Below are 15,735 nucleotides of genomic sequence, written 5' to 3'. Positions count from 1 at the left end.
GGAGAAACATTGGTTAGCAAACTGGAAACATGTCACTCATGTTCAAAATAGTGGGATGGAATCTTTTCTGTCCACTTGAATGAATGGATGGAAAACGATCTATCACGTATAATAAATCTACCATCAAAAAAATCTGTTCAACCCTGAACTTAAATTTCTGTGGTCTGATCTCTGAAAGGAGAACTTGAATCTTTGCTTCAAAAGGCCCGAGTGCAACCACAGAACCACTGCCGATAATTGCCTTTTTTCAGCTATCGTGCGGATTTAACTAATTCAAGAAGATACATTTCAAGCACATGAAACAACATCATGGAGTGGTTGGATTATTTGAGGGAGCAACTTATGGTAGATATTTGTTGAATAAAACACCATTATTTCACCTGCAGTTGAATTAACTTATTGTTTAATTGCATTCTGGTCAGACACATTTCCCTAAACAAAGATATACAACATTTCCATTTAATCAGAAAAGGCACTTAATAAAAAATAGATGGAGCAAGCCAATTGCCCCTTTTTTTAACCTCAGTGCCATTTTCCTGTAATAACTCCATTACCCCTTGAGTCCCTTAATATCTAAAAAAATCAACATGTCCTGAATATTCTCAGCCATTGAGCTGGAAATATTAAGGATTGACTACATGCTGGGAGAAGAAATGCATATACACGATGCAATATATAGTGTAGGAAAATAACTGCAGATGCTGGTACAAATCGGAGGTATCTATTCACAAAATGCTGGAGTAACTCAGCAGGTCAGGCAGCATCTCAGGAAAGAAGGAATGGGTGACGTTTCTGGTCGAGACCCTTCTTCAGACTGAATACACACATAGCAAAAAACGTATGTCAGAGATAATAAGTGAAGCTTTGGACGAACCTCCAACAAGCTTCGTTCTTTCATCTTTGTGAGCTCCTGGAGCCGCGCCTTCCCTGCCCCGCCCCGCCCCCGCCCCGCCCCGCCCCCGCCCACACCCAACGCGCGCAGAATGCCGTCCCGTCTTACGGGTGTGACTGGCCATCCACCACGGTGCAGGGATGTGCTCCCATCTGATTGGTCGCGGCGTACATCAGTCAAGGCCCTAACGAGTTTGATTGGCCATCCATCTGGCGAGGGGGTGGGACTCCCACTTGATTGGTTGTACCGTACGTCAGTCAAGCCCCTCACACCCCCCCTTACCTGCCCGCCCAACGGGTTTGATTGGCCACCTACCTCGCCGGGGGGCGGGAATCCCGCTTGATTGGTCGGTTGAAGCCCCCCCAGCTCCGAGCCCCCCCCCCCACCCCCCCCCGCCTTCTCCACACGCCCTGGTTGGCGCTCCGAAGGCCAACGGTCGCCGAGCGCGCCCGTACCCGCGCCCAAGAGACGTGAGCGCGCGCTGACCCCGCCCCCCCCCCCTTCCCTCACATTCCCCAAGCCTTCGCTTCCGGCCGTCAAGTTGGGAGCGAGCAGGCGGGGGTGTGTAATGAGTGTGTGAGAGTCAGTCCAGCGAGGAAGAAAGGGGGACGTTTTTTTAATTATTATTTTCCTTCCAAAAGAAACGACAAAAAAAAAATACCAGCAGGAGGAGCCGGTAACGGCGAACAGTTCGAAGGGGAGAGAGAGCGAGAGAGGAAAAAAAGGGAGGAGGAGGAGGGAAAAAAATCTGACGTGCCGGAGGATTATGTGGAAAGAAAATAACCCGTAACCGGGTCTTCGTTTTTCTTCCGCCTCCTTTTCTTTTTATTCTCCTCCCCCCCTTTCTTTTCCTTCATGTCGGCGTCGCTGTGAGGAGAAAGGCATTCCTTCCTTTTGCCCCCCTCCCTCCCTCTCTCCCTCCCCAACCAAAAGCCCCCCACCCCCTCCTCCTCCTCCCGCCCCACAACCACCTCTGCAAACAAACAATATACCTCCGGCTTCATGACTCTCGACTCTGTCATGGCGTGCTGCCTGAGCGAAGAGGCGAAAGAATCCAAGAGAATCAACGCCGAGATAGAGAGGCAGCTGCGGCGGGACAAGCGGGATGCGCGCAGGGAGCTGAAGCTGCTGCTTCTGGGTGAGCAGGAAGGCCGCGGCCGAGGGGAAAGGGACAGGGGAGGGGGTGGTGGGTGGGATGGGCAAAATACCCAGTGACCCCCCCATCATCAACCTCACAATCCTCACCCTGCCTGATTCCTTCATATTGGATTTCTGGGTTTTTTTCTCGCTGGCATTCCCAAGGATTTTTTTTAAATTCTGTGTGTGTCAACATCGTTTGTGAACTTGCTTACGCCGAATATATTAATTAGATTTCGTTGTTGGAAGGGACGATGTTGGGTTTTCGTTTTGTTCGTGATCAGATTGTGTGTGTATTCCTTAGGCGGGCGAGGAGATTGATCAGTCTTTGAAAGGCCTAGGCAAGGCCTGGGATATGGAGTGGTCTTTCTGTAAGCTTGCAGAACGGTGTTTGCCTTTTTTTTGTGTTTGGGCATATGTAATTTTATTTTTTTTGTAATGTAATTAACTTTGATTCTCCATTTGTAAATTACATTGGGGAAAATGATTCCCAGCAGAACTGCTTAACAGAGTTTAATTATTATGAACGTCAGGTTTTTTTGCCTGACTTTAAAAATTGTATTTTTAGCTGATTATCTTTTCTTTGTAATCATTTTATTGCATTTTCATTTTGAGTAGTAGTGCGACAAGTTATAGATTAAAGGCTGGAAATGTGCAGCAGGTTGATCAGCGTGTGTGCAGTTATCGTTTCAGCCTGACCTCAGAATAAGTTGTCACTTTGTTAGAATGTGATGCTAGGGAACTGTTATTGAAGGGACTTTTTGCAAGATTATGTCCAACTTGAGATTATTTATAACTCTTTGGTAGACCGTTTGAGATATTGATAATAGGTTATAAACGAAGTGAAGTTCATCTAAATTTTGTTTTAGTAAAAAATCGGCCGAGTCAATGGCGAGTTAATTTTTGTGTAATTTTAGCCTATCATAGTTGCACTAAATATACCTGCTGATTTTTGCCAAGCAACATGTAAGTTAAAACTTCAAAATATTGTTTTCCATTTTAATTTTCCATAAGATTAGGAGCAAAATGATGAGTGCTTATACAAAATAGATGATGTCAAAACACTGCATTAATACTGTGTTGGCATGTTTGGTATACCAGTGTCAAAAGGATAGAACAGGTCCCTTGTCCAGAAGCATAAATTGATTTCCTGAGGAATCTTGGCTCTATACAATTAAAGCAAAGAAACATCTTTTAACGTCGTCTGATGTTGTCTATCCTTGTGGTCTTAACTGTCCAAAAGAGCCAACTGAAGACAGAAATTGACCGGAGTTGTGAGCAGCAGTCTGTGGTGATTTTTTTTGTATGATACAGTATTAGAAACAGACATGAGAGACGGTATAGATTTTTGATATTTCAAAGCCTACTTTCATTTCTCCCATTAGTTTAAAGTGGAAACAGTCTGAGTTTTTAATCATACTTTGATGCCTTAAGTCCTTTCAAAAGTAAGGAAATATTTTCTGTACCTTGCAAGTTACACTACATAATATCATAGTATATGATATGCATGAAATTAAAAATGCATCTGCCCAAAATTTCTATATTTGACTTTATTTCATATATTTTGTTGGTTTTGAAGATCTTTTGTAATAATTCCAAAGAATGATCATGGAAGCAACTTTGGGATTTTTGCTTTTGCTATTAGAGGTACACAGTTCTTCCTGTTTTTGCCCTCCAGCCGATAGCATGAATGACAACAGTGTGCAGTCATTTGAGCGGGAACCTGCATCCCTCCAGCCTTTGGCACAGTATATTGCAGTTGCCTTCCACTTGTTACACTTCATATCACTAGTGACATTTAAAGTTTCTTGTTGATGCTACCAGTTTCTGTAACACAACTGTGATTGTCTAATTTTGTAAACTAAGGACTCTTTTAACTGAGTTCATAATTTGTACATTAATATGTACAATGCCAGATTGGTATTATTTTTTATAAATTTTTATTAAATTTTATGTACTTCGAACTTTGGCTGAAGTAAAGGCATGCCATTTTTCTGACTGGCTGCATGTACGACAGAATGCGATGAATTCCCACTTTGGTTTGTGTTTCTATTTTTACTATTAACACCTTTTTATATACACCTTTTAGTTCCCTTCAGAGTTTAAAATTTTATGTGGTTGGAATTATTGGGTAAACCATTTGACATCTTGTTTCACTTCAAAGTCCAAGCTTTGAATCAGTGCCACAGAATTGCTGAAAGATCCTATGTGAAGTGGATTTTGGCTATTTAAACCCAATTCTGTCAGATAATTCATCTCAGTTCTACTGAATAATATCACTTTGTCTGTGTGAGAAGTGATAAAGCTTCATTACAGTTGTGAATTCATTATGATTATGGCCAAGAGATTAGTTATCTCCATATGTAAATTAATTTTGAACCTATTTTGTCAACTATTGTTTATTTACAATATGTTTTAGATATTGGTCTTTATAAACATCCCATCGACAACTAGAGAACAGTCCTGAGCTAGTATTTATCTAATTGAAAAGTCTCAGACCATCTTTAATCGGATTTTACTAGACTTTATCTTGATAAAGGAGCGTTATTCCCTTTGTCGTATCTGTGTACACTGGATGGAACAATTGTAATCATGTATAATCTTTCAACTGTTTAGCATGCAACAAAAGCTTTTCACTGTACCTCAGCACACATGACAGTAAACTAAACAATTACAGGATTGATATGGTATACTTTAAAACTTACAATACCTTTGAAATATGTGTTTTAATTTGAGCAAGTATGCAGGTGGCAATGCAATTTTTCTTTACTGTAAATCACCTTGTAGACAGTTGAATGGAATGTACTCAAAAACATAGGCTGTGAGAAGTAGCAGTAGATGTCTCAACCCCAAATTTGTGAATTGTCATTCAGCGTGGGTAGTTTTTTAAAGTTAATGTCCAGAATAACAAGTTTTTATTTTTGCCATTTCATCGTAGTTTTATATCACTGAAAATTGTGAGCCAGTTCTGACATTATTCCATCGTGCTACATCACACAGTGATACGTGGATCTTGCTTGTAATTACATGCACTTCAGAGATTTTAAATGCTACATTGGATAGTTGCCAAGATAAAAACTGGTAATTTACTTTCACAGATTGGAAGTAGGGACACAGGGGAATACAACAATAGGATAAATTGCCATTGTGTCAAAATTATGTGTCCTATAACTTAATGAGTGTTTTTTCATTCGGTCTGCGAATACTGGTATAGCATTATTGTACTAGATAGTGAAAGGAAATTTATACTGAGATGGTGCAGCTGTAAGTAACCCAGAATCAGTATTGTGTGCTTGCATTTATATATAGTCTTCAATATTAGAACAATTCTCCAAAGCACTTTATTAAATGGGAATTGTGACTTAAAGTAAGCAGGTGGAAATACCCTAAAAATAGGGATATTGTGGGACACTTTGGAAGGAGAAGGATCTGGTGAAATTTTAAAAAAAAATTGAAAAGCAATTATTGTCTAGGGTGGCATTATATCACCCGTGATCATATGGAAGGAAGGGCATCAGTTGAATTAGAGGCAGGCAAGGCACTTTTTTACCAACCTTTAAAGAGGTGGGTAACTTGAGTCACCCCTCTTAATATTATAATCGTAGCTGGTTGTGCTGAGCAGGAAATGTATCAGTTGGGAAACTGAAATTCTTCTTGATGTTCATTCGAAGTTGCAATTATCACGCAGTGTTGAGCATTAATTTCTTTATTTGCAAATATTGGAATAATGAATCGAAGGTATCACAAAATGCTGGAGTAACTCAGCAGGTCAGGCAGCATCTAGGAGAGAGGGAATGGGTGACATTTCGGGTCGAGACCCTTCTTCAGACTGATGGTTACTCCAGCATAGTGTAATACCTTCGATTTGTACAAGAATCTGCAGTTATTTTCCTATACTACTTGGAATAATGAATTATGTTTTGCATTGATCCAAGTGTTCTAAGTTCAGACAAGCACTTGATCGTGTCAAATTATTAGCAGATATGTTTGTTAATGGTAATTAATATAATTAAATTACTTTGGCTTCAAATAGCTAAATCTTTTGTTGGTGAAATGGTGAATCAGTTAAATTTGACAATTTTCTATCCTGATATTATTTGAATGTTGCATGCATTTCCCTTTAGCAACTCAAGCATACTCTTTGGAGTAATGTTAAATGACTAGAACAATAGATTGATATAGGATTATAATATACTATTTTAGGTGCAGTAGGATTAAGTAATTTCTAGAAGCCTAGCAGTTGTACATGGGAGATTCTTCAAGTATAAATACCAAATTGTTTGAACATACATTATAATTGTATGACAATTATATTGTATGTAGGTTATAATTGTATGTAGGTTAATTGACTGGGTAAATGTAAAAATTGTCCCTAGTGGGTGTAGGATAGTGTTAATGTACGGGGATCGCTGGGCGGCGCGGACTTGGTGGGCCGAAAAGGCCTGTTTCCGCGCTGTATATATATGATATGATATGATAAATGAAAATTATCTGAATATCACCTCATCCTTCCATGTTGTGGAGAATTGGTTCAAAAACTATGATTTTAAAGTAGATGTTGATTTTGTTTAAAGGAAACATTATTATATGCCACATGGCAAGACTATTTGGCCAGAAATTGTAAACGTATAATGCCACAAAATTTATTCTATTCGACATTTATCCATCCAGAGCTACGGATTGGTTGAAGATAGGATAAAACATTGTTGGAAGACAAATACTAGTATAGAATTGTGGGGCAAAATGTCACAAGTCATTTGTAATAATTGATTGGCATGATACATTTGAAATAGTAAGGTCTTTGGAGCACAAATTAGCTTGTTTTGTGATTAATGCTAAACATGCTTGTTCTGTGTACAGCTGGAGCAATGCAATAATTAATGAAATTTCACATTTGCTGTCAGCATCCAATGTCTTGTTGCTGTACTTGTGTTATCGTCCATTCAACATGTGCAGAACATGTATTTAAATATAATGAATGAAATTTGTGTGTTCTTAACCAAATGGAATATGATGTATTGGTTGACTTTATTCTGCATATCCAGGAGCAGTTCCAATTGAGGCAAGTGTCATGAAAATTTCAATTTGTTAAATTAGCACTAAATTCAACAGGTTTACACAAGAATTATGTTTATTTGTGGCCTTTTTAAAAGTATTTTTCTGTGCCATTTCATAGAAAGCAAAGTCAAACATTTTTAGGTTAGGTGGTATTTTTTTCCATTATTGTTGACCACTCTGGGCATTTTGAGTTATTTAAAAACTTCAGGCAAATGTAACAAGCTTCCTATTCGATAATAAATTACAGAATAGGTTGCGAATGACAAATGATCACTGTGCATTCAAAGTTGTCCATTGCCATCCAATGTTTCCCCTCAAATTAATGAGTCATGTCACTGAATATTAATTTCTATGGCATATCGATAAGAACATTTGTTAGGATGGAAATTTGTGCACCATATTTTGATGGAAAATCCACTTGTTCAAAGCAAAGTGCTTGGTTGATATGATAAAATATGTAAAGTCAATTAAAATGAATTAAATTTTGATATCTCTGTTTTTATTTAGTAAATCTTGTGTAAAAAAGAAAAAAACAGTTTTCGTGTATGAAATCACCTCTTTAAGACATTAGCATGCAGAATTAAAACAAACAGATTTAAAAGATGGGAAACAGTAGGAATTCCTAATGTTGGGGCAGTTAGCACCTACTCATGGGGTACTCCAGGGATCAATGCATGACATGCAGCTGCCTTTATTTTTAATCAATTTTTTTCAATGATGTGGAGAAAGCATGAAACAAATAAACTATCTATGTTTACTCGTGACACAATACTGAGTGGTGTAAGGAGGTTGCAAAGTGATTTCAAAGTAATTTGGACAAGTTCATTGAGTGGGCAAATGAATGGCAGCTACAGCATAACATGGATGAATATGATGCTGTCAGCTTTGTTTAAAAAAAAGATGATGCATAATATAATTTCAATGGTGAAAGATTGGTAAATCTTGATGTACAAAGGGATTTGTATACCAGTCACTGAAAGCAAACATGCTCATGCACTCGCCGTTAGCGAAGGCAAATAGAGCGTTGACTTTCTTTGTAAGAGGTTTTGTGTGTAGGAATAAGAATGGCTTACTGCAATCATACAAGACTTGGTTAGACCACACATGGAGGGTTTTGAGCAGGTTTGGGTTCCTTAATATGGCCTCATATTTTTGTTGAACTTAATACCGAGTAAAAGGTTTGGGTTCATGAATGAGCAAAGAAACAGATTAATAATATGGAGCGTTGCATAGCTATGCAGAGTACATGGCCTTTGCCCATTTTATTCCATGGTAATTATGAATTTTCCATTCTGTAAGAAAGTAGAATGGAAGTTTTGTGGAATGTTTTTAATGATATAATGATGAGAAATGCTTTATTTTTGTATAATTTTCAGTATTGATTAGTTTGAGTCAATACACTTTTTTCGCTGTTTTTGACGTGTTCCTGTCTCTCCACCTCCCAGTGGATTTCATGGGGAGTATTCGCCATCGAATTATAGTTGATAACGCAATCGTTTTAGCCAATTTTTGAACTTTTGTTTAAAATTATGAAGAGATTAAAAAATCTTAATAACTGAAAATAAGTGCTGAATGGAGAGTAGCGAGTATATGCATTAAATGCAAGTTGGAATAGGTAAAGGGATAGATCTAGTCTGCAGGGATATTTAAAAATTATTAATAAAAAACTAGCAATATTGGGTTGAAATGTCAAGGTCACGTGGTACGGGATATGAGCTGCAAGTTATATGATTGTATTTAAGATTGAAGAGGGAAGGCTAATAATGTAGTGCTGAATGAACAGAACTTTTGTATTTCAGCAGCAATGGAATTGAGGGTGGCACGTGTGATATTTGAGAGGTGGAAGCATTTTTGGACAACCTACTATGGTGATATTAATAGAATGGATGCATTGTACACCTGAATATTCTCAATTTTGGTGGCTCATTAAGTTAACTAATGTTAATATTAAAGGTGAAAATAACATTTGAAGAGGTTTAATTTTCAGTAGGAACTCATTTAAATAGAGAATAAAATTACATAATTTATCTTGATTTGCTGTTAACCTATTGGTATTTGTGTTACATTGTACAATAATAAGTGTTGTATTTTGTTAAGGAATTAAAAAATTAACAGCAGAAGAAAGGGCAGAGCAATAAATGTGGACAAAATCAAAAGTAAATTAACAGAAAGCGGTGATTGGGCAGAAAGTTGCTTTCAGAATAAATTTTGCTGGGTTTATTTGACTTTGCTTCTTTTCCTTTTTTCGATTTTTATGTTCAGAAGTTTGAATGAAAAATGACAGTAGCAGTATTTTTTGTGGCCACATGATAAACCTTGTGACTGAAAACATTTATGCTGCTGGTATCACTGTTAGTTCACGGAAACTGTACTATTTCTTTTTAACCAAACTCTTACTTCACAAATCATATTACAACAGTAACGGGATGTTATTACTATAATAACATTGTATTGCACTTAGTCATAGAATTTTTAGACTTTAGGTGGGCATTCAGCTGAGTTGCAGGTGTTAGCATAAAACGGTATACTGTCAACAGCCCTGCCTTGCTGCACTTTCAAATGATATGCAATATTTTAATTTATGAAGGGCAGTGTTCCAGGCACTAATTTATCTATGGGCTCAGAATAATTGGTTGAAATTTTGTTGGTTTGTGTTGTTGTCTGAATAAAGAAATGGCTTTATTCTGTGGTGTTTGATCTAACTTCATTGAAAGAAATATACCTGGTATTCATTGACACTTTCATGTTGCTGATTGGAAAAGGATGTCCCAGAACAATGCAATGAGTGATTCTACAGTAGTTAGGTTTCTAAAGGATATAATTTCCAAGTTATTGAAATAGTTTTAACCAAAGCTGAATCATTGAATCATTGAACAACCTGTCCCTAAACACCTCTAAGACCAAGGAGCTGATCATCAACTTTCGAAGGTCACATAATGGGGAATATGCTCCGATCTTTATCAACGGGAACAGTGTGGAGAGAGTGTCCAGCTTCCAGTTTCTGGGCACTTGCATTTCGGAGGACCTCACATGGTCCACTAACACTGCTGCGCTGGTCAAGAAGGCGCAGCAACGACTGTTCTATCTGAGAATGCTGAAAAAGACTGGTCTGCCCCAACAGCTGCTGACGACCTCCTACCGCTGCATCATAGAGAGCATCCTAATGCATGGCATCCCTGTGTGGTATCTCAGCTGCAGGGAGGCAGAGAGGAGAACTCTTCAGCGGGTAGTCTACAGAGCTTAGAAGATTATCGGGACACAGCTACCAGCCTTGGAGGGCATCTACAATACACGATGCCTCAGGAAAGCCACCAGCGTTCATAAAGACTCCTCACACCCCTGCAATAGTCTGTTCGAACCTCTACCATCTGGCAGGCGCTACAAGGCCTTCTACGCCCGTACCTCCAGACTCAGGAACTGCTTCATCCCCAGGGCCATAGCTGCTCTGAACCGGTCCTGCTGAGTCGGATGGTCACGTCGCACACCGACCCGGCACAGACCTACCTGCACTTTATTCTGTTTTAACTGTTTCTAATTTTGTTTCTCTGGGTTGTCTAAATTTCTGTTGATTAGCTAAATTTATTGCATCATATGGAAGTCGCATTAACAATCTCGTTGTACCCCTGTACAATCACAATAAAGATATATTGTATTGAATTGTATTGAAAGATGCAACATGAAAAAAGGCCTCTTGGCCCACCGAGTCCATGCCGACCATTGTTCTCCCATTCACACTAGTTCTATGTTATTCCACTTATCCCATTCTAGACTGGGTATTGAGTAATGAGGAAGGGTTAAATAGCAGTCTTGTTGTGCGAGGCCCCTTGGGCAAGAGTGACCATAATATGGTGGAGTTCTTCATTAGGATGGAGAGTGACAAAGTCAATTCAGAAACAAGTGTTCTGAACTTAAAGAAAGGTAACTTTGAGGGTATGAGACGTGAATTGTCCAAGATAGACTGGCAATTGATACTTAAAGGGTTGACAGTAGACATTCAATGGAAGGCATTTAAAGATCGCATGGATGAACTACAACAATTGTTCATCCCAGTTTGGCAAAAGAACAAACCAGGAAAGGTAGTGCATCCATGGCTAACAAGGGAAATCAAGGATAGTATTAAAACAAAAGATGAAGCATATAAATTAGCCAGAAAAAGTAGCATACCAGAGGACTGGGAGAAATTCAGAGTCCAGCAGAGGAGGACAAAGGGCTTAATTAGGAAAGGGAAAATGGATTATGAGTGAAAACTGGCAGGGAACATAAAAACTGACTGCAAAAGCTTTTATAGATATGTGAAGAGAAAAAGATTAGTTAAGACAAATGTAGGTCCCTTGCAGTCGGAAACAGGTGAATTGGTCATAGGGAACAAGGAGATGGCAGACCAATTGATCAACTAGCTTGGTTCTGTCTTCACTAAGGAAGACATAAACAATCTGCTGGAAATAGCAGGGGACCGGGGGTTTAGTGAGATGGAGGAACTGAGGGAAATCCAGGTTAGTCGGGAAGTGGTGTTAGGTAAATTAAATGGATTAAAGGCAGATAAATCCCCAGGGCCAGATAGGCTGCATCCCAGAGTGCTTAAGGAAGTAGCCCCAGAAATAGTGGATACATTAGTGATAATTTTTCAAAACTCTTTAGATTCTGGAGTAGTTCCTGAGGATTGGAGGGTAGCTAATGTTACACTTTTTAAAAAGGGAGGGAGAGAGAAAACGGGGAATTATAGACTAGTTAGCCTAACATCGGTAGTGGGGAAAATGCTAGAGTCAATTATTTAAGATGTGATAGCATCACATTTGGAAAGTGGTGAAATCATCGGACAAAGTCAGCATGGATTTATGAAAGACAAATCATGTCTGACGAATCTTATAGAATTTTTCAAGGATGTAACTAGTAGAGTGGACAAGGGAGAACCAGTGGATGTGTTATATCTGGTCTTTCAGAAGGCCTTCGACAAGGTCCCACATAGGAGATTGGTGTACAAACTTAAAGCACACGGTATTGGGGGTTCAGTGTTGAGGTGGATAGAGAATTGGTTGGCGGACAGGAAGCAAAGAGTAGGAATAAATGGGTCCTTTTCGGAATGGCAGACAGTCAAGTCAAGTCAAGTCAATTTTATTTGTATAGCACATTTAAAAACAACCCACGTTGACCAAAGTGCTGTACATCTGATTAGGTACTAAGGGAAAAAAATGAAACATACAATAGCACGCAAACAGTGACTAGTGGGGTACCGCAAGGCTCAGTGCTGGGACCCCAGTTAGTTACAATATATATTAATGATTTGGACGAGGGAATTGAATGCAACATCTCTAAGTTTGCGGATGACACGAAGCTGGGTGGCAGTGTTAGCTGTGAGGAGGATGCTAGGAGGCTGCAGAGTGACTTGGATAGATTAGGCGAGTGGGCAAATGCATGGCAGATGCGATATAATGTGGATAAATGTGAGGTTATCCACTTTGGCGGCAAGAACAGGAAAGCAGAGTATTACCTGAATGGTGGCCAATTAGGAAAAGGGGAGATGCAACGTGACCTGCGTGTCATGGTGCACCAGTCATTGAAAGCAAGCGTGCAGGTGCAGCAGGCAGTGAAGAAAGCGAATGGTATGTTAGCATTCATAGCAAGAGGATTTGAGTATAGGAGCAGGGAGGTTCTGCTGCAGTTGTACAGGGCCTTGGTGAGACCGCACCTGGAGTATTGTGTACAGTTTTGGTCTCCTAATCTGAGGAAATACATTCTAGCCTTAGAGGGAGTACAGAGAAGGTTCACCAGATTGATCCCTGGGATGGCAGGACTTTCTTATGAAGAAAGACTGGATAGACTAGGCTTATACTCGCTGGAATTTAGGAGACTGAGGGGGGATCTTATAGAAACATATAAAATTCTTAAGGGGTTGGAGAGGCTAGATGTGGGAAGATTGTTCCTGATGTTGGGGAAGTCCAGAACCAGGGGTCACAGCTTAAGGATAAGGGGGAAGTCTTTTAGGACCGAGATGAAAAAACATTTCTTCACACAGAGTGGTGAGTCTGTGGAATTCTCTGCCACAGAAGGTAGTTGAGGCCGGTTCATTGGCTATATTTAAGAGGGAGTTAGATGTGGCCCTTGTGGCTAAAGGGATCAGGGGGTATGGAGAGAAGGCAGGTACAGGTTACTGAGCTGGATGATCAGCCATGATCATATTGAATGGCGGTGCAGGCTCGAAGGGCCGAATGGCCTACTCCTGCACCTATTTTCTATGTTTCTACTTGGGAGCAATTTACAGCAACCAGTTAACCTGCAAACCCAAACATCTGTAAGATGCGGGAGGAAACCAGAGCACCTGGATGAGACCCACAGGGAGAACATGCAAACTCCAAGCAGACAGCACCCGAGGTCAGGATTGAATCCATGTCTCTGGCACTGAGGCGGCAGCTCTAGCAGTGCCAGCACTGCACCACTTGTGAATATTTTCCTTTTTGGTTAACTTCCACCCCTTTCCGTTTTTTGGCATTACACAATTGTCCTTCCTCCAAATGCTTGTGGTGAATTGAGTAACTTATTTAAAGATGTTGAAGTGATTTGTGTTGGGGAAATATAGACAGAAGCAGGTGTCTATTCTCAAATATGGTGCAAGATATAAATACACTGAAAAAAAGCAGAAAACAAAATGTATTTTACATAATATATTGGGTTTGAATTAACATTGAAGTTCCAGCCAATTTGTGTCATATTTTAAGCATTAAGTGTTACCAGCCCATTCCTCGTAGAGGGGGAAAAGGGGAGAGGGTGTCGTCACTGAGTGAGCCCTGGACTCAAAGCCTATCCTGTATTGGTGTAGCACCCTCAACCCCCCCCCACTCAATCCCCCTTATCCCCCCAACCCCACCCCCACTTGACCCTCCCCTGCCCCATCTCCTAGCTGTGCCTCCACCCCCATTCCCCCCTCCCCACCCCTATTCTCCCCACCCCACCCCTATTCTCCCCACCCCTATTCCCCCTCCCCCTCTCCTGACCACCACCCACCCCACTCTCCCCTCCTCCCCACCCCCACTCTCTCCTGGCCCCCACTGTCCGCCTTCCCCCCCACCCCAACTGCTCTCCCACGCCCCCACGCTTCCCGACCCCACCCCCACTCCCCCTTACCCCCATCCCCCCTAGGTAGGTAGTAGATGGTTGGGTGGTGGGCAGGCGGATGGTGGGTGGGTGGGCGGACGATTGGTAGATGGATGGACGGTTGGTAGGTAGTAGATAGTTAGTGGATAGTAGTTAGTAGATATATAGTAGGTGGTAGGTAGATGGTAGCTAGTTAGTGGTTGGTGGTAGATAGGTGATGGATGGTTGACAGGTAGATAGATAGATCGTAGACAGGTAGGTAGATAGTAGACAGGTAGGTAGATAGATAGTAGACAGGTAGATAGTAGATATTAGGTAGGAAGATGGTAGGTAGTAGGTAGGTAGGTAGTAGGTAGATAGATGAATTGTGCACTGTAGCTGATTGACATTCCAATGCTTTCATAACATGTTTCCATAAAATTAATTGGATACAACATGATTGATGAATTAGGAAGCGCTATTTGTATTTTGTGGGCTGGATTAGTTATAACGTGGTTTTGATTGGCAACCGGAGAACCACATAAAAATTAGTTTGTAAGCTAGCAAGCAGAAAATAGTTTCCTCGGGAGGGGGCAGGGTCTGGGCAGGGCGTGTGCAGTGTAACCTTCCTGCAGTAATTATTCACCATCAACTGAATGGAATCTAGTAAAGGCACATTAAACACCATGAGTCTTTTTTCCCTCTCATATTTGTAGAGATTGAATTACATTTAATTGCATTTGAGAACAAGTCATTAAATGGACATGGCCTTTTGCTGGAAATTATAATCATTGGTGCCAATTCCTAATTTTCCACAAATAGGCAAATGTAATGCAATGCTGAAGTTATGGTGAAGGTCTTTCTGCCGCATTCTTACCTTGATAGTTCTATGTGATTTGACACTTTTGACAATATTTGGACCCAGGAGCAATTTAATCAGAAACAAAGTGGCTCTGGCAGAATCCCAATTGAATAATGGTGTGAACTGCTTGTTGGGGAATAAGTGCTTTGTCATAATACTGCCGTAGGTTCCTTTAGTTGGCTGAATTGTTGGAAAGAGTTATAATTGCCTCGACTGAACCTCCTAGTTGTGAACATGACATACCTTTTGCAGTTTACCACTATATAACTGTCTTCATTGTTGCCTTGCTGACACAGCTCTGCTTGGATATGACTCGTTCACTTACACCAAAGAAAAACATTGGGTTCATATATTGCACAAAGGAAGATGATGATGGTATTTGGAAGTCATTCAGTAGCTCTATGATATTTCTTTGGAAATTCTTCAGGGCAGTATCCCAGGCCCAACCATCATCTGTTACGGCTTCATTTAGTGACCTTTCATCACATTTTTCAACGGAAGTGACCATCAACAAACAAATCAGTTCATGGCTGCTTGCAGGAAGTCCGAAACAATATTCTGGCATTGGCTAAGAAGTATAACATTCGCATAGGTAAAGTGTCAGATAGTGAGGTTTAACCATCCATATTTTACATTCAGTGTCCTTTCCATCAAAGTTTCCCGTTTATGAACTTTACCACTATTGTATCTTCTACAAATAGTACAGCTACAGGAATAG

General features: G+C 40.2%; 1 protein-coding gene across 2 annotated transcripts in view; it reads left to right on the top strand.

The window, feature by feature from the left end:
• The first annotated feature begins 1,385 nt into the window (after positions 1–1,385).
• The window catches only part of LOC144607015 (guanine nucleotide-binding protein G(q) subunit alpha), an 84,492-nt gene continuing 70,142 nt past the window's right edge, over positions 1,386–15,735 (top strand). The window contains exon 1 of one of the 2 annotated variants that reach the window (XM_078423550.1): positions 1,386–2,030. In XM_078423550.1, coding sequence (XP_078279676.1) covers positions 1,895–2,030 — 136 coding nt within the window. In that variant the 5' untranslated portion in view covers positions 1,386–1,894. Of the gene's footprint in view, positions 2,031–2,292; positions 2,401–15,735 lie in introns of those variants that run through there. The other variant, XM_078423553.1, reaches the window with a different exon arrangement.

The sequence above is a fragment of the Rhinoraja longicauda genome, chromosome 28, assembly GCF_053455715.1.
Source record: "Rhinoraja longicauda isolate Sanriku21f chromosome 28, sRhiLon1.1, whole genome shotgun sequence".
Lineage (NCBI taxonomy): Eukaryota > Metazoa > Chordata > Chondrichthyes > Rajiformes > Arhynchobatidae > Rhinoraja > Rhinoraja longicauda.
Note: the sequence above shows the minus strand (reverse complement) of the source record. Positions and strands in the feature narration are given on the sequence as shown.